This window comes from Danio rerio, chromosome 18, assembly GCF_052040795.2.
Source record: "Danio rerio strain M-AB ecotype USA chromosome 18, GRCz13ab, whole genome shotgun sequence".
Taxonomy (NCBI): Eukaryota; Metazoa; Chordata; class Actinopteri; order Cypriniformes; family Danionidae; genus Danio; species Danio rerio.
In genome coordinates this window covers 14,234,262-14,258,903 of record NC_141038.1, presented here as the reverse complement: position 1 = coordinate 14,258,903, position 24,642 = coordinate 14,234,262, and the positions used below count along the sequence as shown (strand labels likewise).

At 36.0% G+C, this 24,642-nt stretch overlaps 1 protein-coding gene across 7 annotated transcripts in view; it reads left to right on the top strand.

Annotated features, from left to right (window-relative positions):
* The window catches only part of srgap1a (SLIT-ROBO Rho GTPase activating protein 1a), a 197,388-nt gene that overhangs the window by 155,889 nt on the left and 16,857 nt on the right, over positions 1–24,642 (top strand). For 6 of the 7 annotated variants that reach the window (XM_087292999.1, XM_087292998.1, XM_087293002.1 and 3 more), the window contains exons 18-20: positions 1,392–1,471; positions 15,141–15,321; positions 22,420–22,557. In XM_087292999.1, coding sequence (XP_087149125.1) covers positions 1,392–1,471; positions 15,141–15,321; positions 22,420–22,557 — 399 coding nt within the window. Of the gene's footprint in view, positions 1–1,391; positions 1,472–15,140; positions 15,322–22,419; positions 22,610–24,642 lie in introns of all 7 variants that reach the window. The other variant, XR_015514755.1, reaches the window with a different exon arrangement.

Here is a 24,642-nt window from a genome sequence, read left to right as displayed (position 1 = left end):
TACTGTTTTTACATTACTGTGACGGTTGGGTTTAGGGTTGGGGTGGGGGTAGACGTTAATAAAGTACAATAAATGGGAAATTTAATAAATAATATAAATAATTCTCGTTAACTTCCGGCCGCAACCGTATTCGATCTAGCAGCAACCATTTCCAGGCAGAGTGTTGTAGGAAGTTATTGCTATTTGCAACTGCATGTGCTTTTGACAATAATATTAGCTTTTGTTTAATAACCTAATTTTAGTTTAGCTTAGCATAAACCATTAAATCAGATTAGACCATTTGTATCTCGTTTAAAAATCTTAAAAAAAAAAAAAAGAAGACTTTTGATAGTTTTCCCATTTACAGCTTGACCCTTCTGTAGTGTACTAAGACAGACAGAAAATGAAACTTTGCTATTTTTGAGGTGGATACGGATAGGAACTATACTCTAATTCTGGCATATTATTTGAGGAACTTTGGTACCATACCATGGCTGAAGCAGGCACAATGATATTACGCAGCAGGGGCGTTGCTAGGTTCAAAAAGGATAAGGGGCTTAGCCCCATAGAAGTCTTCCCACACCGTCCCAAAAAAAAAAAGAAGTTCTAATTCACCCGGCTGAACACCCCCTGCAACAATAAATAGTCTATATTTGTTCTTCCAGCCATCTTAGGAATTTCCATTAGAATAAAGTCAATTTATAATCTGATTTTAACTGACATAGCAAGTTACAGTAGAATATAGCTATAAATAATAAGCCAGATGTATGAACTCACTGTGATTTAACTATAATAGAAACAGATGTGACTGGTTATATCATATCTAGATAAATATGTCTAGATATCTATATCATATCTAGAAAGCTAGTACAATTTAAGTTTTTTTGAATACTTTGCATGTATTTACATTGATATGACACACATTTTATTGATTACAGATTATTTTATTTGATTACTTAAGCCCCCAAAGCCCCCCACCCCCACACCATCCCTGTTACGCAGCACCTGAAAATAGTCCCCAGCCAAGTAACTACCTAACAATGCTGTGTAATATCATTGTGCCTGCTGCAGCCATGATACTGCAGCAAATTCCCTTTACTATTACGCCAGAATGAGAGTATACAGTAGTTCCTATCCATATCACTGTAGGCACATGATGACTTAATGCATTGAAGTCTTTTTTGATTCATAGATCTTTTATGAAAAGTTGTATTGTAATTAATGTCAATGAATACTCTATATATAAAGTTACCTCAAGCCTTTAGGCTGAAATGTTTTTAAGCTCATGAGAAACATTGAGTTACTTTCTAGTTTTACAGAAAAATCAGATACAGAAATGTTAAGTGTTTCAACTACAGTAGTTTCTATATTGTTTGATGAGTTAATGAATTGATGTCCTCTGTTTTCTGCAGTGAGAGTCCATACAGTGAACATGGAGCTCTTGAAGAGGTTGATCAGGATGGAGGAGCAGAGACCCACACCAGTGAGGATGGTAAGCTTGTTTTTGTTGTTGTTTTTGTTGTACATCCTGTAGGGATATGTATAGTATGATACACTGTACCATGCCAGTGAATGTAGGCTATACACTAAATCTAGAATTACAGAGGCAGTCATTTTGACCATTTTCCAGTTTCGGTAAAATAAAACCCATATAACTATAGTGCCATGACTTTTCCTATGTGTGTATATTTAATTCGGTCACACTTTGTTTTACTGTACAATTCACACTATTAACAAACCATTAACTAAGACTTTTCTCAATAACTCAATAAAATACTAGCTGCTTATAAATAGGTAGTAACGTAGTAGTTAGGTTTAGGTATTGGGTAGAATTAGGATGTAAAATAACATCATAATTTAAAAGTGCTTATAAATGCTGTGAATTGATCATTAAAGTAAAGTGTTATCTTTCATTCTAACTCACTAAAATCACGAGAGTTCTGAGCATTTTTACTTTGAATGATGATAGCAGTCAAATTAACCACAAGCATCTCAGCTTCTGCTACTTTTTCCAGAGTCTTTGAATATACAGTACCTGCCTCTGTTGTCTAGTATCTTTATGCTAACAAAAACATACTTTTCTAATAGCAAAAGCTTAACTTCAGACATCTCTTTCAAACTTTTAAAAACACATTTTCACTGTGGTGGAAAAACTTTGCTCTTCCGCTAGCCAGACAAAGTGAGGTATGCACCTTCGAGGACGATTTAGTAGTAACTTGTACACAATAAAAGGCTATATTACTAAATATATGATATTTTTAAGTTAACGACTTCATAAATTATGACAACAGACATTTAAAGCTTAATTTTAAAGTCTCAATAGAAACTTTGAATATAACGTGATGATGAAAAGGTCATGATTCACACTCGTCAAATAATTGCTTAGATTATGATTCTGCCATTATGAAATGATTACAGTTTTTATTTTACGTTCTCTGGGTGATACAAATCACAAACGTTTCGGCACAATGCCTTCCTCAGTGTGTGACATAATCCTCTCACTCCACCCTTTTATCCCACAATCAATCACTTTGCGTCATTGGTTAGATGGCCACTCAATGGTTAAAAACAATCTCATTTTCATTTCATTATTCCATAATTAACCACACAAGAAATATTTACCTTCACCTTCAAAGACATGATTTCACAGGAAAATTGCATATCAGTTATAATCATTTACTGATTTATGTCTACATCAATACAATAATGTTCTGACAGTCTAAAACATTAAAAATTACACTTGTCAATCACATTGTGTCCTTAGCTTGACGGCCGATGAAGAAATTCGATAAAATTAAAATCGCTACAAGTCAGTATTTTTATTATAGCTTTGGCAGACATAGAATAACAAAGAACAGACAGACAAACCCATCATGAAACAGTAATCTGTGCAAAATGTAAAATAAAGCAGGAAACAAGGGAAAATGGCGACCTACAAAAATAAACTGCAATGGATGTAAAGAGGAGACAAAAACCTTACGAATCTTCAAAAATGAAACATTATTAGACTTTATGTTGTGTTAAAAAAAGACTGAATCCCACATTTTATCAAATTTTGCAGAGTCCCCAAAGATGGCATATCTAATTCTTTCCAAATGTAAAGTGAAAGTAAGTTCAAGAAACCAGTAAGAAAAAGAGGCCTAACGAAAGGATAACTTTCTTAGCCATGATCACTAAACATTTTGGTTGAGAGTCTGCAGAAAAATTTGACCAGATAAAAATTCCTATCATTGGATCAGGGAGTAAACACAATCATAAACCTTAGCAAAGAACTGAAATACTTCTGACCAAAAATTTTGAAATTAAACAATAAGGACCAAAAAAGACGTGCAAAGGTCGGGACCCACTGGGGGGTCATGAGACAATAAGGAGGGGTCGTTTGGTGATTTCCAAAAATCTAATATATTTTATTATTATCATATTTTATCAATTATTATATCTTATTTGTGACCCCTGGGGTTATTATGCTGGATTACAGCAATAGCGTTCATCACAACAATAGCTGTAATTGCAGCAGATTTATTTTGCGGTACAATATTGGCACTTACATATTAAAAATGAATACCACGACTTAACAAGGAGGATGATCTCCTTGTTGAAGTGAGGTTAATAATAAATTAAAGAAATGAATAATGATTATAAAAACATACATGGTAAGACTGTTGCTCTTTTTTGTGTTGCTAATATGCATATGTTCATATAGTTCCTATTGGTAAGTGTGCACAATTGTGTGCAATATTTGTATGCTTATAACCATTTCCGAGCATAGTGGGGGTTGCGAGTCACTGGAGTTGTTATTTTAGGGGTCGCAGGCTGAAGAGATAGAATTTACTGAGCTCTGTTTTAGAATAGTAAAGTCTGTGTAATACTTTGTACTGAATAAGGTTGTGTATTGAATTTGTAGAACGTGATTAAACAGATAAAAAGCGTTGATCCTAATCAGTCTCAGAGATTAAAATCCCTAGGTCTTCTTCCCAAGCGACTTTCAAATGAAGAGAAATCTGTTGTTTTTAAAAGCATCAACAAATAAGGAGGTTAGGCCCTTGGCATTTGGAGAGTTTAAAAATAAATCAAATAATTTGCCTTCTAATGATAAAACATCAAAGTCAGAAACATTTAGACGGACATAGTTTCTGACCTGAAGGTACATTAAGAAAGTACTTTAAGGTCAAATTTATTATTAAAATCAAGGTCAAAGTCAAGGGTTAGTTTGTGTAAGCACTGACCTCTGGGTAATCACTTTTCACAGCTCTAAATGAAGCGATCGGTTAAAGAGTGGAAAACTTAGTCCTACTGTTTGAGGCTTATTTTTGTTTTTGAGTCCTTTGGGAAGGGAGACACATCCGTAAACAAAGGAAGGGGTTTTTAATCGTGCATGTGAAATACTTTCCACGACTGTATAGCGATTTGCATTTAAAATACACGGGAAGTCCTTGCTCAGGGTTGTATTATGGAACTTAGGTTCCCAAAGCTTACTGTCACAAACAAACTGAAACCAGATGCTTGGCCCACTGATGACACATGAACCAATTCCCATGTGCGATCTGAGAAATAAACTCTCAGACTGTGAAAACTCAATCAAGCGGTTCATTTTTTATTTTGTTGTCTTCTGTGCTGTATATCAAAAGAAGGCAAAGGGAAATGTTGCCACTGACCTGTGTGTTACCCCTCTGAAAATAGACTCATTTCCTGACTCTACCTGAACAATGGCTGATTTCTTCTGCTTTATTTTATAAGAGAAGTGGGAAGTCTGCTTTTTCCATATCTAAGATTTCTCAGAACAGACAAAAGCCTCATTTGTCCTATTGTTTGAGAGCAAGCGTCTGTGCAGGGAGTCAGATAAATGGTAGGGCTGAATCAGTAACACCAAAAACACATTCGTTTCAGTCGAAGATGGAGGCTTTGATGTAAACCTTTGTTTTTGGATCATAAAAACAAATGGGAACACTAAGCTATCTCTGTAAATGTTCAAATGGGATTTAATTAGTTGGTGAAGGCAAGAATGTTAGTGTTCATTCTTATTCTTATTCATTCAACTTAGGAATTAAAACAAATCTTAAGAATTAAAGTAAGGCACATCATTTATCTTTCTCCATTTGTGTGACTTGTTGAAAAGAGAGTATTGGAGGATTTGGGATTGAACTGACTAGAAAATAAGACTTAAAGCAGCAGCTACAGACTGTATATAGTTAAAGTCAGAATTATTAGCCCCCCTGAATTATTAGCCCCATGTTTAATTTTTTCTCCAATTTCTGTTTAACGGAGAGCAGATTTTTTTAAACACATTTCTAAACATAATAGTTTTAATAACTCATCTCTAATACCTGACTTATTTTATCTTTGCCTTGATGACAGTAAATAATATTTTACTGAATATTTTTCAAGACACTTCTATACAGCTTAAAGTGACATTTAAAGGCTTAACTAGGTTAATTAGGTTAACTAGGCAGGTTAGGGTAATAAGGCAAGTTATTGTATATCTGTGGTTTGTTCCGTTGACCATTAAAAAAATATAGCTTAAAGTGGCAAATAATTTTAACCTTAAAATGTTTTCAAAAAAATAAAAACTGGTTTTATTCTTGCCGAAATAAAACAAACAAGACTTTCTCCAGAAGAAAAATATTATCGAACATACTGTGAACATTTCCTTGCTCTGTTAAACATCGTTTGGGAAATATATATACAAAAATAAATACAATTCAAAGGGAGGCGAATAATTCTGACTTCAGCTGTATGTAGGAGTTTGATGTGTTAATCACTTTATTGCCAATGTGTGAACTGCTTGTAAAAACTCAAAAGAAAAAAAGAACTTTCTCTGCTTGTTAGGTTATCTTTAAAAGACTGAGGCTTTATGTGAAGGACTGAATGATTTTGATTGGTAAATCAAAAGGATTTGATGTTTTTTTTGTTTGTTTATTGTGTTATTGAGAGTAATGAGGGCAGAATATATTTATCAATTTACCAAAATGTCACTTACAGCTGCATGGATGGCATCTGAATGTTCACTAATATTGTCTCATTGCAAATACATGTTCAACTTCTTAAAAAATAATTTAGACAACACTCAAAATTCTCAATTTGTCTTGATGTCTTTTTAAAAAAAATAGGTATGGGTTTGAGGTAAATATTATTATTTGTTTTGTTCTGTATACATCTTATAAAATATATTGCTGATTAAAATAAAAATACTTTAAATAATAAAATAAAAATTGATTTAGAGCTTTTTTGCATTATTGCAATTGGTCAGAATAACAAATGTTTTAATTTGTTGTGATTCAAAAGCAGGATTATTCCACAAAAAATAAATTTCTTCACTAATTTAATTCATTGTTATTGTGTTGTCTAGATCAGGTTCTGTAACTGTGGTACGCCTACCCCTAGTGGTACGCAGGCTGCTTTTAATCTAGTGGAACATGGAAGAATCGCTGAATAATAAAAGAATAAAATGAACACACTTTTAACCCTTTGATGCGTCCAATAACATCGAGTCTCATGTGATCAGACAGCATTGGCTGTTTCTGAAGCATATGATTACACCGGTGTGCTTAGAATGTTTACTTTAGTGCATCGCGTCATCAGATGCTAAAAATCAATCTGCTTGGCGCAGAGTCAGAGAAAAAGGCGCGCTAGAGAAGCCCTTCTGCAGACCAGTCCTGTTGTGTTGGCATTTCAGTATCTGCAAACTCAGGAATTTCCTCATGCTGCATCATTGGTAATATAATTATTACAAATGTTATAAAATATGTGCTTGTAGTTGTGTAAAAAAAAAATGCATGTTTTCGATAGATAAAGTTATATGTTTTGTAAAGCAGTGTGGCTTTCGGTTTAGTTTGTTACCTCAGATTTAAGCTAATTAAATTGAATGTGATTCAAAAGTCGCGAGACACAGAACATAGACTCAAGCAACTTTGCCATTTGCCAATTTCTGTTTAACGGAGTGAAGATTTTTTTCAACACATTTCTAAACATAATAGTTTTAATAACTCATTTCTAATAACTGATTTCTTTTATCTTTGCCATGATGACAGTAAATAATATTTGACTAGATATTTTTCAAGACACTTCTATACAGCTTAAAGTGACATTTAAAGGCTTAACTAGGTTAAGTAGGTTAACTAGGCAGGTTTGGGTAATTAGGCAAATCATTGTATAACAATCGTTTGTTCTGGCTAATCATTTTGTCCTTAAAATGGGTTTTAAAAAATTAAAAACTGCTTTTATTCTAGCCGAAATAAAGCAAATAAGACTTTCTCCAGAAGAAAAAAAAATATTATCAGACATACTGGGAAAATTTTCTTGCTCTGCTAAACATCATTTAAGAAATATTTAAATAAGAAGAAAAATCATAGGGGGGCTAATAATTCTGACTTCAGCTGTATATAATTGTGCTACCTCTTAAAGCGCCCTCTGGTTTAGATTCATCTTAAAATGACCTAGTTTTGCCAGTAAAAATTCATTAAACAACAGTAAATATGACTGCACCTTTAGCATGTGCTAAAAATAGCAACAGCATAGCAACATCCTGGCAACCACTAGATCCTTTTTGTTTTGCATGGTCTCGATTTCATCTTTAAGTGTAAAAAGTTTAACCTGTGTTTAAACAAGAATGGAGACTCTTGTCCAGCTTTTACATCATTCATCCGATCTCTCGTTCTCTAAACCAGACAGATCTCACGTTTGCCAGAATATAAACAGAATCCACAACTTTTGCTTTTTAACTTTTTAACACATTTAGTATTGGTTTTATTGAAGAATATTAAACACACAAATGTCATTTAAGTTTGTAATTTACTAATAGACATCCGGACATTACAATCTCCATCCTGAAGATTAGTTTTGACTGTTCCCATCTCACAGTCTGCTTAAATTTCATGAATCTGCCATATTTAAGTGAGAAACCTAATACTCCACGTCTGTCAGGGTTTCCATAACTAAAGCAGATGTCAGATATCAGTGTCAGAGCCAATCATGACTGACCTGAAGATTGTAAAATCGCTCTCAGCTTCCATGGCTTTGCTCCAAATATTTTTCTTATGAATGTGTCGAGGAGGATCTTTTCAGTAATGGAATTACTGGTGTGTTGCTGGTGGAATTGACTGGTGAGATTTGTCATGTTTTGTAAAGGGACATTTTGCACAGATTTACTCAAAGATGTAGGCGACTTCAGCGGATCATTAACAAAGATGTTTAACTTTCAAAGTACAAATAATCTAACGAACAGGCAAAGCAGAATTAAGGGTCATGAAACCCCCTATTTCAGGTCTTCCTCCGAATTTTTCTAAAACAATTTAAATAGGCTTGAAAGCTGTGAATAGAGAGAAAGATGGGAGCAACAACCATCATCTGTTTAGCTTTTAACTAAAAATCTTCTTTAAGACAAAACATTCTTGAATAAAAATTTTTGGGTGTATTATCTTTTAATATGCAATATGAGAATCAGCACCTCCAAGTCCAAGGCCTGGTGCTCCACCGGAAAAAGGTGGTTTGCCATCTCTATGGTTGGAGGAAAGTCCTTACCCCAGGTGGAGGAGTTTAAGTATCTCAGGGTGTTGTTTACTAGTGATAGAACATGAGATTGACAGGCGGATTGGTGCAGCTGCAGCAGTAATGCGGTCAATGTACGGGTCCATTGTGGTGAAGAGGGAGCTGAGCCGAAAGGCAAAGCTCTCGATTTACTGGTCAATCTACGTTCCTACTCTCACCTATGGTCTTGAGCTTTGGGTCATGACCGAAAGAACAAGATCTCGGATACAAGCGGCCGAAATGAGTTTCCTCCAAAGGGTGGGAGGGCGCACTCTAATGGATAGGATGAGGAGCTCTGACACCCGGGAGGAGCTCGAAGTAGAGCCGCTTCTCCTCCACATTGAGAGAAGTCAGCTGAGGTGGCTCGGGCATCTGTTTCGGATGCCTCCTGGATGTCTACCTAGGGAGGTGTTCCAGACATGTCCCACTGGGAGAAGGCCTCTGAGAAGGCCCAGGACACGCTGAGGGACTATGTCTCTTGGCTGGCCTGGGAACGCCTTGGGATCCCCCCGGAGGAGCTAAAGGAAGTGTCTGGGGAGAGGGAAGTCTGCGGTTCTCTCCTAAGACTGCTACCCCCGCGACCCGGCCCCGGAAAAGCTGTAGAAAATGAATGAATGCAATTTGAGAGGGGTGATATACGTTTTTTTATGGGCATTTTCTAGCTGCCATTATATTTGTTATGTAAACATCCTAAAACCTGCGTCTGAACTGTTAGCCTGGAGAGGACCTGTGAGCAGTTCAGCATCTGTCCTCAATCACTGTGCTGAAGGGGATGTCGTGCTCTCAGGGCCCGTCTGGAAAACCACTTTTGTGCAGTGATGGGACCTGCTATGCCTTTAGAGCCATTTATTCATTCATGTGTACTGCAATGAACAGACAGAATACACTCTTGGGGAAGAAAAAAAGACAAATCTGAGCATCTGCGGGACACTGATGTAGAATGAGAAGATTGGGTGTTTTGGAAAAGTTGGTTTGTGTGATTTATCTGGGTAAATGTCAGCATGAAATAGAAAATGACAGTTTAATCATTGACATATGTATGGGTCAGAGATGCAACATTCTTTGGGTTTTTTCTTTGGTTTTACAAAACAACAAAGATACTTTTTTCATACATAAATTAAATTTTTCAAAGGGAAAAATAACATTGGCATTAAAAGAGGATCATAATGTAGCACCAAAGTGTTCATTAACTGTCATTTTAAAACATTATCCATTTTCAGTCTGTAAGAAGTTTTAAATCAATTAAAATGTAATACAATTTATTATGATCACTTATTATTTTATATATTTTAATAAGTTCTGGACATGATATGCTATTTATTTTTATGTATATCAGTTGTACTTAATGACACAACACATTTCACTCATATTTTGACTATTTATTGCATTATATAGGTTTAATATTCTTTCTATATATTTGTTCTTGAATCTGATCAGCTGATAGTCGTGCAAGATTCTGCCAGTAACAGCACTCGTCCAGTCTTTTAACCCTTTAGTATCATAATAAATTACCAGCCGCAACCCAATACTGGAAAACACCCATACACTTGCATGAACTTGCATACACTACAGACAATTTAGCTTATTCAATTCACCTATAACGCATGTCTTTAGGCTGTGAAAGAAACCAGAGCACATAGAGGAAACCCTACAGGGATAACATTTAAACGCCAAACTGACCCAGCCAGGGCTCGAACTAGTGACCTTCTTGCTGTGAGGCGATTGTGCTACCCACTGCGCCATCGTGACACCGAAATGTGTATTATATTTTTAAATAATTTCTCTGCAACATTGAAGCCGTGGTTCTTTGTTGACCCTTTCTTGATCCTAAACCAACCGAGTTCTAGTTAAGTTTGTTATTCTTCAGAAAGCCTGTCTTTGCAGTGTTTTGATAGATGAGGATGTTTGATGAATGATGCTGAGAGACAGGGACGTGTGGACGTTTGTTGGCCATATTGATCTCCAGTCCGTCCGCTTTATTAACAAGACGCCTGCCCGGTCTCTGAGCGGCTCTATTCATTCAGACGGCCGTCACGTCTCATTGACTCGCTGTCATTTCCACACTGTCCAGAATGAAGAAGCGCTTCCTCTTTGAGATTGTGATGATCATTTTTAGATTGCTTTTGCTGTGGTTTCTGTGGAGAAGCAGTTTTGTATTTTCCTTTGTATGGTTTGTTTTTTTTGTTTGTTTTACTCATTTCTCTACAGTAGAGATGAAGTTGTAGTTTACTCTAAATGTTTTTAGATTAGCTATATTGTAGCAATAATAATAATACTAAGTTTTATGCTATAAATATACATATACACAACTGTTCAACTGGTCCTTGAATCTGATTGGCTGATAGCGTGCAATATTCTGCCAGTAACAGCACTCGTTCAGCCTTTTAACCCTTCACCCTTGATTATTACTCCACACACATACAACGACGAGCAGAGGACAATCTACAGTTTGACAAATATTGCTGCTGTTGGACAACATAAAGTACGTAATTTAAATTGTAAAATATTTATAATTTCTGAGAGACAGAGCGTCGGCAGCCATTATGCTGCGTTCACACCAGACGCGTCAAGCGCGAGTGATTTACATGTTAAGTCAATGCAAACGTGCGAATAGACACCCTGTGGCAAGATACGCGCAAATGGCGCAGTGCGAATGACGAGAATTGCGCGGTGTGCATGGCGCGAATGGCGTGGCGCGAATTGAGCGTTTGATGCGCTTAATGCGCGTTTCGCGCGAATCACTCGAGTTCGAAAATTTAAACTTCAGCGGACATTCGCGCCGCGTTAACCAATCAGGAGCTTGCTCTTGTGGGGGCGTGATTGTGACGTATCGCCTGTTGTCTGTGTCCCAGGGGAAATCCCAGCAGACACCGACAAGAAGTTCATTAAACTGGGCTGGGCTCAGTCTGAAGCACCGCTGAAAACCTCCATCAGCAAGGTTCAGTTTCTGGAGGAGTTTATGAGCTTAAAGAGCTGGATGCACCTCTGAAAGGATGTAGTGGATTCAGACACAGCCCTAAACGTATCGACGCTGTTTATCATCCTTCATAAAGCACATAAACACTGTTATTTTCTTCATAAAATCCATGTTAGCCATTTAGCTATGAAGCTAGAGTCACGGGGCAGACAAAAGCCCTGCCCATCACGCGAATCCACGTCTGTTCTGAAGTGAATTTGACACGCGAATGAAGCGGGGTTTGACGCTCGAATGAAGTGAGTAACCTCAAATGTTCACGCGGCTATTTACACGCGAATAGCAGCGAATAATAATGCGAATAACAGCATTAGCCTGTCTTCGAGCAAAAGAGTTTTGAGTTGACGATGTTTATCCACAAGATGGCAACAGAGCCCGTTTAATAAGCCCTAAGAGAAAAACATTGTAATTTCAAGCTACAGCTAATCAAATCATTATTAAACATGTAAATGACTTTCTAAGTCGATCTATATTTTTGTATGTTGTAGTGCTGTATTTATACCATAGTATTATTCTGATCTCCTGATTGCAACAGAAAAATACTGGGAAATCTCTATAGACTTATGGCATTTCATGTCGTTTATTCTTATAATCCTAAAATGTGAGCAAAATCACCTGTTTTGTCAACACTTTAGACATTACCAAAGACTATAGAAAACACAAGACATGTCACTCGTATCTTTTTGAATGGGGAAAAGTGTAACTTTCAATATGGTAAAAAAAGCCCTACCTACCAGTACAGGAGCCAATCATTGATCACTACTTGGTGACAAAAGTCAATCTTCTAGTACAGGAGCCATTCATCGACCACTATAGACTGACTATAATCTGGGGAAGGGGCTAGGATCAGACATGAGTTTCTGTAGATTTCGCGTGATTTGGACGTTTAGAAATGATACTAAAGAGACGGTTGTTGTTTAATTTTATTGGTGATTTCTAATATGATATTCAGCCATAAGCTTGGCAAGCAGTTTTGGTGAATTTGATACTTCCCCATTTAAACAGAATGCCGGAGCATACTGCCTGAGAGGCGTTTTAAAGATGGCCGCCAAGTGAATGACTTGCCTTAAAGGGACTTTGACAGTACGCTAGAGAATCATTCAAATAGTAGCTCTAAAGTGAGGTAATGGTGAATGAGCAATTGTTTCTGCTGTTCTGACATCCTCTGCAGATTCGAATGAATGGCAGAAGAAGGTAGTTCCTCTTGCAAAAAGGTTTTGAGACTCTCCATGTTTGATTTTCTTTTTTATACACTTGGTTATGCCGTAGAATAGAGCAATATCACACTCATAGCAGTGCAATGTGGCTTCATATCTACACTGGTGGGACACCTGCCGCCTACAGCCAAATCGCACTGATACTCATGTGATATTGCTCATATATACGTGTCTGTGTTGATTGAATATGAATGACTTTTAAAATAGAAGTTAACCATTTGTATTTTTATTGTATTAAATTATTAAGTTTTATTTAAAATTTACATTTTAGATAATAATAATAAAAGATGCCATTTCTGTGTGGAGTTTGAATGTTCTCCCTGTGTTCATGTGGATTTCCTCCGGGTGCTCCGGTTTCCCCCACAAGTCTAAAGACATGCGGTACAGGTGAATTGGGTAGACTAAATTGTCCGTAGTGTATGTGTGTGAATGGGAGTCTATGGGTGTTTCCCAGTGTTCGGTTGTGGCTTGAAGGTCATTTGCTGTGTAAAATATGCTGGATAGTTGGCGGTTCATTCTGCTGTGGCGACCCCTGATTTACAAAGGGACTAAGCCGAAAAGAAAATGAATTAATAATAAAAGATTATATATATTATATATTTTTATATCTATGTTAAAAATGATTTAATAATTTAATAATGTAAAATATTATTATTGCCATATATATATATATATATATAAACTATATTTTTAATGAAAAATACTTTTTATAGCTCTTGTATGTATATTAAATTGTAATTAATATGTAATACAATTTCTTTTAAATATATCTATTTTAGAAAACTAATATTAATAGTATTACTAATTTAAACGAAAATTTATTCATTTTTAATTTATCAAAGCCTCTTGCGCATTATGCACATTATACAATTGAACTGAATTATTTCTCACCGCAGAGCTGTTTTGTAAGAGTTGTTGCGCTTTGTTGGCAGACATTGTGATGATGTTGGTAAAGTCCACATTGCCTGATTGTCCTGAAAGATGAGAACAGCCCGTTCTGCCAGAACTGCAGCTACTTTGCATGCATTGAAGCCTGTAGTGTCTCTAATGAGTCCTTACATAAAGAGGGTCACCACAGCAAAGCCATGAACACAGAGGTGCGTTCAGATGCTATCAGTCATATGAGCCAACGGTCATATTTACAGTAGCTCAGGCATGTGCACTGAATGGATCCATTTAATTGGTACTATAATAGCAACACATGTCGTTTCCCTTCAGGCATTTCATAAACTGCAGCATACTGTACTTTGTCCAAAGTGTGCTGGCCGTCCATTCGGAAGATCTGATTGATCACACAAGCTGATGATGTTACATGCAGTTGAAGTTAAAAGTATTAGCCCTCCTTTTTTTTTTTTTACTTTTTCAAATATTTCCTAAATGATGTTTAACAGAGGAACGACATTTTCACAGTATTTCCTATAATATATTTTTTCTTCTAGATAAAGTCTTATTTGTTTTAGTTCAGCTAGAGTAAAAGCAGTAAAAAAAAAAAAAAAAAACAGTTTAAGGTCAAAATGATTAGCCCTCTTAAGCAATTTTTTTCCGGTAGTCTACAAAACAAACCATCTTTATTCAAATTACTCGTAACTTGCCTAGTTAACATAATTAACCTAGTTAAACCTTTAAATTGTACTTTAAGCTGTATAATAGAGCTGTAATCCATAAAGTCTTGAAAAATATCTAGAAATATTATGTGTGGTCATCATGGCAAAGATAAAATAAATCAGTTATTAGAAATGCATTATTAAAACTATTATTTTTAGAAATGAGTTCTCTCTGTTATACAGAAATTGAAGAAAAAACATACAGAAGGGCTAATAATTCTGACTTCATCTGTACATCATAAAAATCTGACTGTTTTCTATTTGTGTGTGTGTGTGTGCGTGTGCATGTGTGTGTGTGTGTTTTGATGTGAGGATTGTATTAACAAGGTAACGCTTAAGGTTATTGCAATTCCTTTATTCCTTTATTACCTTTAACTTTTAAAGGTTATTCCTTTAAAAGTTGTGTAAAAAGTGACTTTTATTAAGATTTTTAATAATTAATAGTGATAAATATATATTGTCTGGGTTGGTTTTACTGTACAAAATCCTGGCAATATACTGCCAGTACAATTTATGTTATTTCTGGATATATTTTTCTTCTTTCTACATTATATTACTTCAAACTACTAAAATGTCAATAAAATTAACAAAAATTAAAAGTCGACAGAGCTACAATCAAGCACCCATAATGCAATTCACAACCGTAAATAAACAGAAAACACAAAATACAGAAACTGTCAATTTACAGATATTTTTTTTACAGTGTACAAGCAAGAGTCAAAATCCAGAATGCTTTCATTTGCAGCACGGAGCTGATTTTTCAAAGACACATTCTGGGGACACCAAAGATAAAATTGTTATTTATTTATTTTAAACGATGCTTTGTGTTTGTGTGTTTTACAGAGGGAGAGCCCATTGAAGCCATCGCCAAGTTCGATTACGTGGGCCGCTCTGCGCGGGAGCTGTCATTTAAGAAGGGGGCATCTCTGCTGCTGTACCAGAGAGCATCCGACGATTGGTGGGAGGGCAGACACAATGGCATAGATGGACTCGTGCCTCACCAGTACATTGTTGTTCAGGATATGTGAGTATCTGAACTGTTTAGTCAGCAAAATAAAACTTCACTGTAATGACTGTAATGATTCATATCTCAAGGAATGAAATGAAGGAACTAAAATGAATTTAAATCATGTTTGATACACTTTTACATTTAATACAATATACAATTAAATTTACATTGAATACAATATAACATATCTTCATCACTTTTTAAATTTGGTATTATTAACATTTTTAAACATTTTAAGCAAAATTTCAATTAATATTTTTTGAAATCTAAAAAATCACCTAATTTTTTTTCTAACTCAGGGCTTTGTTGAAGCAGTTTTGAGCTTATTAAATTATTAAATGTAAAAAATAGGGAAAAATGTAAATATGAAGAGTACAGATACAAAAACCTTCAAGTACCATCTGAAATTTTCTTTAAAATGAGCATTTTTCTCACTGCAGTTCTATTCATCTTAATTTCTATAGCGCTTTTACAATGTAGATTGTGTCAAAGCAGCTTAACATAGAAGTCCTAATAAATAAAAACTGTGTCAGTCCAGCTTTCAGAGTTAAAGTTGAGTTTAGTTAAGTTCAGTTTGGTATAAATTTCACTGCTGAAAGTCCAAACACTGAAGAGCAAATCCATCGATGCACAGCTCCACAAGTTCACAGGTCACAACTTCACCAATTGGCGAAAGTGAAGGAAAAAAACCTTGAGAGAAACTAGGCTTCGGCTCCTGTTCAGTGATCTCACTTTAAATACAACGAAAATAAGTTTTAAAAAGGAATCTTTTATAAGTACTATTTTTAAAAACTGTACATTTCCAAATGTTTTTTCATAGATTTAGTAGGACTAATCAAGGAATGAATTATTCGATTTTATTATTAATTATTAAAGTCTAACATTAATTAAAACATGGACACGCATAAATAAGTCGTGGTCGTGGAAGCAAATTTGTCATTCGAAATATGTTCAGAGCTATATAGTTTAAAATAGGTTAACAGTCAGTTAAACTATAGGAGATAACACAGACAGCTGCCTAAATAAATAGGCTACAAAATAAGTAGTTGATCACTTAGGCCTATTGAAATATTATTAAAAACAACTGTACTGAAAGAAAAAAAGCACAAGAAAGAATGCCGTTTTGAAACAAACTTATTTTATCAACGTGCTTTAATTTTAGACAGTTATTTTTAGTTGTTTTGTTACAAAAAAATTAGGGTTAGCCTACTAGAGAAAGTTTATGTTGAAGCAGGATCTGAGCGGTATTGGTTTACCGGTGAGCGTAATGTTAATGGAGATCTTACTTTGGGCGGTTGGCGACTAATTGCATGACCATAGAGCGGAATGCTCAGCTCCGCTCACATGCTCTGACTGCTAATATATCAGTTCATCATGTTCACTGTTACATAACTGCCCCCTGCTGGTCACGTCTTTCTTGTATTTGACCGTTTTGTGCTGTACCGCGCAGTACTGCAGCATTATGTGTGGTCACGTTCATTCACTGGCGCATTCTCAGTAGCCACATCTGTAAATTTGGAAGAACATTTTAATGGTGCCTTACAGTGTTGACAGACTCTATACGTTTCAGTGCATGTGACAATTTTTGCTTTTGGTGTAGACACAGTTTTAATAGAAAAATTACTAGGCACCTTGTTAGATGCCATAAATGAACCTCATATCTGAGTTAAGCACCAGCCTTCCACAGTTGATCATCTTGCCCTTATAAATCCCTTTATTGTCATGACAACTTGTTCCGCCTGGGCAACCATTGGCACCTAGTAGAACAGATTATGGCTCATAAAGAGGGCAAATCTAATGGATCGGGCACAGCGCTGAGTGACACCAACAGCAGAGCCCATACCAGCCCACTCTCTCTATGTGTGTGTATGTATGTGTGTGTGTTTGGGTGTGTCAATAATTCACATCATGACCCTCTGCTGATGTGGGTTCTTGGCTTGTGGCACAAAGAATTTACAGCCTGGCGTAAGAGAGGAAGTTTAAAGGGGACATAACATTAAAATGAGACATCGGAGTGCATCTACCAACCCAGAAAACTTGAAAAAAGACAACAAAATAACTTTAACTTCAAGCTTTTACTTTACAAATGTTCTTATTAATATAGCTAAATGTTCTTATTAATATAGCTAAAGTTTCCTTTGTATTCACAGAGATCATATCTATGCTTTTATTTTAGCCTGAAAATGCTCACCGTCAGTGTAATTCGTTGTTTAGTTCACCCCAAAAAATTTGTTTCTCTATAATTTACTTACCATCAAGCCATCCTCAGAGTATAGGCTTTTTTCTGTCAGACGAACACAGTCAGAGTAGTTTAAGTTTTATTTTGACCCTTTTTTTATGCTTTGTGAAGGTGTTGGAGAGGGGCTTTTATTTTGTAGCTTCCAAAGGGCAAAGGCACATAAATCCATCATCATACTGACCCATATGCCGCCAGGGGGTTAACACATGTCTTATGAAGCGGATCAGTGTGTTTTTGTAACAGAAATATTTCACATTTTTGAATTATAAACTCTAATCACTGACTTCCAGTGGCTGACAAATGCATGTTATTTACGACTGACATATACGTTGTATGATGCATGATGTAATACGGCTAGACACATGTATATAGCATTGAAAGAGTAATATACTGTACAATGTTATACAGTAATACCAAGCCAATAACACTCACCGGTCACTTTATTAGGTACACCTGTCCAACTGCTTGTTAACACAAATTCCGAATCAGCAAATCACATGGCAGCAACTCAGCATTTAGGCATGTGGACTCAATCCAATAGAGCATCTTTGGGATGTGGTGCAATGGGAGATTCACATCATGGATGTGCAGCCGACAAATTTGCAGCAACTGTGTGATGCTATCATCTCAATATGGACCAAAATCTTTAAGCAATGTTTCCAGTACCTTGTTGAATTTATGCCATAAAGGATTAAGGCAGTTCTGATGGCTGAAGGGGGTCCAATCTGGTACTATTAAGGTGTACCTAATAAAGTGGCCGTTGAGTGTACTTTTTTTTAGTTTGTTGACATATTCAGTGATAAGTGGTTCCTACACGACACGTTTGTTATTAAAATTTAAAAATATTCCATGTGTGTTCGTCTGATAGATAAAAAGTCACTTTATATCTATCAGGTATACACCAAGGATGGGTTGAGAGCGGGTAAATTATGGAGTAATTTTGGGGGGGGGGGGGGGTGAGCTTACCTTTTAAAGCATCAAAACATTGTATGTTTTCTTTAAAGATAAGAGTAAATTGTATTGTGTAATGTTTATTTGTATGGTCCATGTGTCAGGACAGAGTAGTAACACACTAGTCAGAGTTTAATACATTTTTCTCTACAACAACCTAAATTTATTCATTTACCATTAAAAATCATACTGGTTTAGCCTAGAACTTTTTCCTCTCCATAACTGTTTGAGAGTGGTTTGAAGATTTAAATATTAATCCTCCACTGATCATTTCTGACATTTTGTCTGCATAAGTTGCTTGTGTCAGAATAGCGTGTAAAGGCTCCGCCCTCTTCTAAAAAGCAGCAGCTCATTTGCATTTAAAGAGACATGCACAAAAACAGTGTGTTTTTGCCCACACCCAAATAGGGGCAGATTTGACAACCTATAATACATGATCTGTGAGGTATTTTGAGCTGAAACCTCACACATACATTCTGAGAACACCAGAGATTTATTTGACATCTTATGAAAAGGGGCATAACAGGACCCCTTTAAAAGGCCCTTGAGCCTCATTCCAGTACCAGAGCGAGACAGTGAAGAGCAGCTCAAATACGCAGGATATCCTTTGTCAACACCGAGAATGCACATTTCAGCTCATAAATATGTGTGTTTGGTGCTCAGAAACATGCGCATGTGACTTAATGCGCTGTCCAATAAGCCGTATCAACAGCTGTGATTTTACACGGGACTTGAAGAGCTTTATGTGCCCTGAAGCCTCTTTCACATGCCTCGTGTCAGGGCTTTAACGCACCACTCAACACAAGCATCACGTACCGCTTGACCTTCACATCAATGCGCTGAAGTGTTATGAGGTTGTGAATTAGCCTAAAAGCACCAGAAACAGTATATATCATAAAATGGTGAATGCAGCAAGTGAAACATTATCATTGGGGCCAGAGGAAAAAGTCCTTTAAAACAATTGTGTTGCTGCTTGTATGGGATCAAAATCCCACCAAATGTATTGTGGTCGCAGATTGAAAAATAACAAGCACGAATAAAAAATATTGACATTGTGTGTAAAATTATTCCGCGTAAAATTGAAAGCTAAATGCAGAATAAGAAACGACGAGGCTGTGTACAGAAAGATGAGTGTGAATCAAAAATGGAAACACGTTTAGAATTACATTGCACAAAACTTAAACCTGAATTCAAAGTTGTCTTAATTGCAAATAAATTTGGTGCAGTTACATTTCCAAAAGATGCAACTCACTGTCCACTTTATTAGGTACACCATACTAGTACTGGGTTGGACCCACTTTTGCCTTCAGAACTGCCCTGATCCTTCATGGCATAGATTCAACAAGGTACTGGAAATATTCCTCAGGCATTTTGGTCCATGTAGACATAAAATACACTTATTATATTTCGATTTGTGATCATGATACATTTGGCAGGATTTTAATCCCATATGCTTGCACTATTTAATATTGCATACTTAATATAGAGCATAATCGTTGCACTACACTGCACATACCCGTTTGTAAATGTACATATCCACTGGACATATACATTTGTAAATGTATTTTATATATATATATATATATATATCCGCATATCTATTTGTAATTCCTGTTTATAGCAAATAACAACCTCTATATATTATGTTGTTATATTATGTGTATTATCTATTTGCATATTCATGGTTAATAATAGCAACCTGTACAATATGTTCATCTATTTGTAAATCTCTGACAACTTGTATTTTATGTTCATAGATCATCCATCTGTATATTAATAAATATTAATAGTGTTCTTAAATTACACTTTTACCTATGTCCAGCACTTGCTGCTATTGCACTCCCGGTTAGACCTAAACTGCATTTCGTTGTGTTGTACTTGTTTGTTTGTTTGTTTGTTTGTTTGTTTGTTTGTGTGTGTGTGTGTGTGTGTGTGTGCGTGCGTGCGTGCGTGCGTGCGTGCGTGCGTGCGTGCGTGCGTGCGCGCGTGCGCACGCGCATGTTTTTTGTTGCATAAGGTCACAACCAATAATATTTGTGCTTTGAGCATCATATTCAAATGTGGATAATTAGTCTAAATAAAAGTGAAAAGGTGATCTGGCTCAGTTCAGATTGCAAAAAAAAAGAAAAGTGATTTGAACAAAAAAGTGTGTGTGTGTATGTTTACACAGAAATAGCTCATAATATTTTAATTTAAGCATCTTGAAGTGACTTGATTCACCGTAAATGTTTTGTTAAAAATGTTTAAAAAAAATAAGTATAATAATTGATCAGGCACAGCAAACCTGTAGCTCTAAAAATTATTTTGTGTGAGGAACTACTTTCTTCCGCCATTCATTCACATCTGCAGCTGACATAAGAACAGCAGAAACTTGCTACTTCACTAACACCATTTTAGAGCTAGTATATGAATGATTCTCTAGCGTAATGCTTAACGTGATGGCAAAACAGGTGATTTTGCTCACATTTTAAGATTAAGGCTGAACTGGTGATCAGTCTAGAGACATTTTTCAGTATTTCTCTTATGCAATCGGCATATCACAAAATTACTATGGTATAAATACAGCACTACAACATACAAAGAGAGATTGACTTAGAAAGTCATTTACCTGTTTAATAATGATTTGATCAGCAGTAGTTTGAAATTATGGTTTTCTCTTAGGGATATTATGTGGTCTCTGTCGCCATCTTGTGAACGAACATCGTCAACCGTTTTTGATCAAAGACAGGCTAATGGCCGCTGATGCGCTGTCTCTCAGAAATGATAAATATTTTAAAATAGGCACTATCCTTATAAATAAACTGCATAGTTGCAATCTAAACTGTACTGAGCGTACAGTAGAGCTTTTTATTCTCATTTTTTACTTGTGTAAAGCAATTTGAAATGCCACTCTAAGTGTTTCCTCTAGGACTTTTTCCAGCTGTGGCGGCAGGCCTTTTTTTTTTTTACACAGATCTACCGACTAACTGTGGCGTTATTATTTTATGTTGTGAGCGCAGTATTATAAGTCGGGATCGCATTTATGTAATAGCCTACGAGCGTGCAAATCTCTGTGCTTGCGCGCCGATTTCTTCTGCTCGTGGACAAAACTTCTTGCACGCCACCTCAAATATAAGCCGCTTCAAGAGTGCGCAGATCTTCATGTGCGCTCTCAAACAAACGGTGCTGGGTGCGATTTAGTGCGTTTATGTAACGAGTATGTCTCTAGCATTTATTAGATTTGCTAGGAATATTTATGAATGTCTCCAATAGTCCTGCAGAGTAGCATTAATGCATCCTAAAGTAAAGTGAAATGGCTATACGTCATGTTTGCTGGCCTCACGCACCTGTCAGCCTGTCAGTCAGTCAGTCAGCTCGTCACCTTAAAGGGTAAACAAATGACGCACAGCACCACTACAGTTACAGAAAAGTTTGCGCTATTATAATTTACTTACCCTTTAATATGTTTTGGTGTGATTATTACCCGCTATAAAAAAATCTAATGTTTTGAATGAGAAGCTGTAATGTAGCAGTGGCAGGATGAATTTTGGCGTGGCGCCCCGCCATGGCAGAATGATTGTAGCGGAAACCATGACTCTGTATGAAATGTGCTATATAATACAGTAAAATTGCCTTGCCCTGCTTTGCTTTTTTAATATATTATTCAGTCCTTCATTTATTTTCCTTCAGCTTTTTGCAAACAATCACCTACAGGTTTTCTTTTGTTGTTGTTGTTGCTGTTAAATTTCAGACACTATTCATTTTTATCAACAAATAAATAACTAGACAAACAAGTGCTCATCTTGTCTGAGTTTTGGCCATTTTGAGATGTTTTGGTGGAATTTTGAGATCATCTTGTTTGGTGTCATAAAATAATTGAGTTTTAAATATTGAAACAATGAATACGTATACCTTCCTGACTTCTTGTGTGCTGGTTTTGACAGGGACGACACGTTCTCAGACACTTTGAGTCAGAAAGCGGACAGTGAGGCCAGCAGTGGACATGGAGGAGAGGAGAAGTGCTCCAGCAGAGACATGGGCTCTCCGACAGACAGCAGACTGCCTGATGCCTACATTAGCAGGTGAGTGGAGAAATACAGATTCCACAATCCCACTCACTCCAAGACATTGAGGGTATTAAGTTACCCTGTTCAGACAATAATGCAATCTGGCCATGTCGTCGCTTAAGCATTTACACAGGCTTAGACAGCTCAAACTTTATAGCAGAATTATTTCACAAACAAATAGCAGTTGTTATCTGAATAGTAATAAATAATAATAATATTGCTCAGTTTACTTTGTTATTATTAGTAATAGTACTAGTAATAATAGTAGTAGAAGTAGTAATAGAATGTTCAAAAGTAATGTTCAACATAACATGAGCAGTGTGTGTGGCTATATATCGGCACTGGTGGGAGGTGTGCATTGCCTTAGTGTCCTACCAGTGACAATATACAGCCATATCGCACTGCTATAAGTGTGATATTGCGTTTATACAACAGTTCAATGGCTTAATCGCGTATATAAAAAGAAAATCAAATATGGAGAATCTAAAAATTTTTTTGTATGAGGAGCTACTTTCTTCCGTCATTCATTCACATCTGCAGCTGACGTCAGAACAGCAGAAACTGTTGCTACTTCACTTACGTCACTTTAGAGCTAGTATTTGAATGATTCTCTAGCACAGTGGTTCTCAAACTAGCACAGTGGTTCTCAAAAGTACCACCTCTGAAAAAAAAACACTCCAAGTGTCACCATAATGTGCAGTATTGAAATACAGTAGCGCAGTAGACCAGTTTAAGCTACAGCTCTGCACAGTTCAAAAACATGACAGATTAATTACTATTATTAAGAATATTTATTAATGTCAGCCACTTTAAACATTATAAATAGTCTGAACATTAGGACTGTACTGTGCTTATATGTAAACAAACAATCAAACAAAAAAATTAACATTTTAGTTAAAATGTGCTTTTAAAAGTGAAAAATGGTAGGCTGCTGTTCTTAAAAAGTAAAAAGAAATTACTGTACTTAAATGTAAAGTATTAACATATAGTAGTCTATTCATCAATACCTGAAAATGTTGTCTGGACCTCATAAATATACGCTATATGTCATCATATTCATATAAAAATCATTTTTGATAAATTTTGAAATATATGTAGCATGTACATATGACTTAATTGATTCCTCCGCGTACCACTAGAAGGTAGCTCGTACCACAGTTTGAGAACCACTGCTCTAGCATAATGTCTAAAGTGATGACAAAACAGGTGATTTTGCTCAAATTTTAAGATTAAGGCTGAACGGGTGATCAGTCTAGAGACATTTCCCAGTATTTCTCTTATGCAATTGGGAGATCATAATATTGGTATATATACACAGCACTACAACATACAAAGAGAGAGATCGACTTAGAAAGTCATTTATCTGTTTAATAATGATTTGATCAGCTGTAGTTTAAAATTATGCTGGTTTTCTCTTAGAGATATTATGTGGTCTCTGTCGCCATCGTGTGGACAAACATCGTCAAGAGTTTTTGATCAAAGACAGGCTAATGGCCGCTGATGCGCTGTCTCTCAGAAATGATAAATATTTTAAAATAGGCACTATCCTTATAAATAAACTGCATAGTTGCAATCTAAAATACATTCCAGACTAAAAAAAGTATATAGTGCTAATAATTTAAGAAAGTGTCTATTTGTAAAAATGTGTCATTTCTGATTGGCATCGTGTGGGCAGCCATTAGCCTGTCATACTGAGCTGACCAAAGACGGTTGATGTTGTCTATCCACAAGATGGCTACAGGACCGCATAATAAGCCCCTAGAAGATTAAAACAGTGTAATTTTTAATTACAGATGATCAAATTATTATTAAGCAGGTAAGTGACATTCTAAGTCGATCTCTCTTTTTTTTTTTGTATGTTATAGTGCTCTACTTATACTATATAACTGTAGTGTATTCACTGTGAGATGGGACCGGCATATAAGGAATGTGTGTTATGTTGGCAGAAAGAAAGAAGAAATACCCGCATGTGTTTAGCGTTTTTCCTTATAGCAAACACAACAGCAATCTGGTAGGGATTGTGCTGCTTTTTTCGGGGTTAATTATTGTGATCTCCCGATTGCAACAGAGAAATACTGTAGACTGTAATACTGATGGATG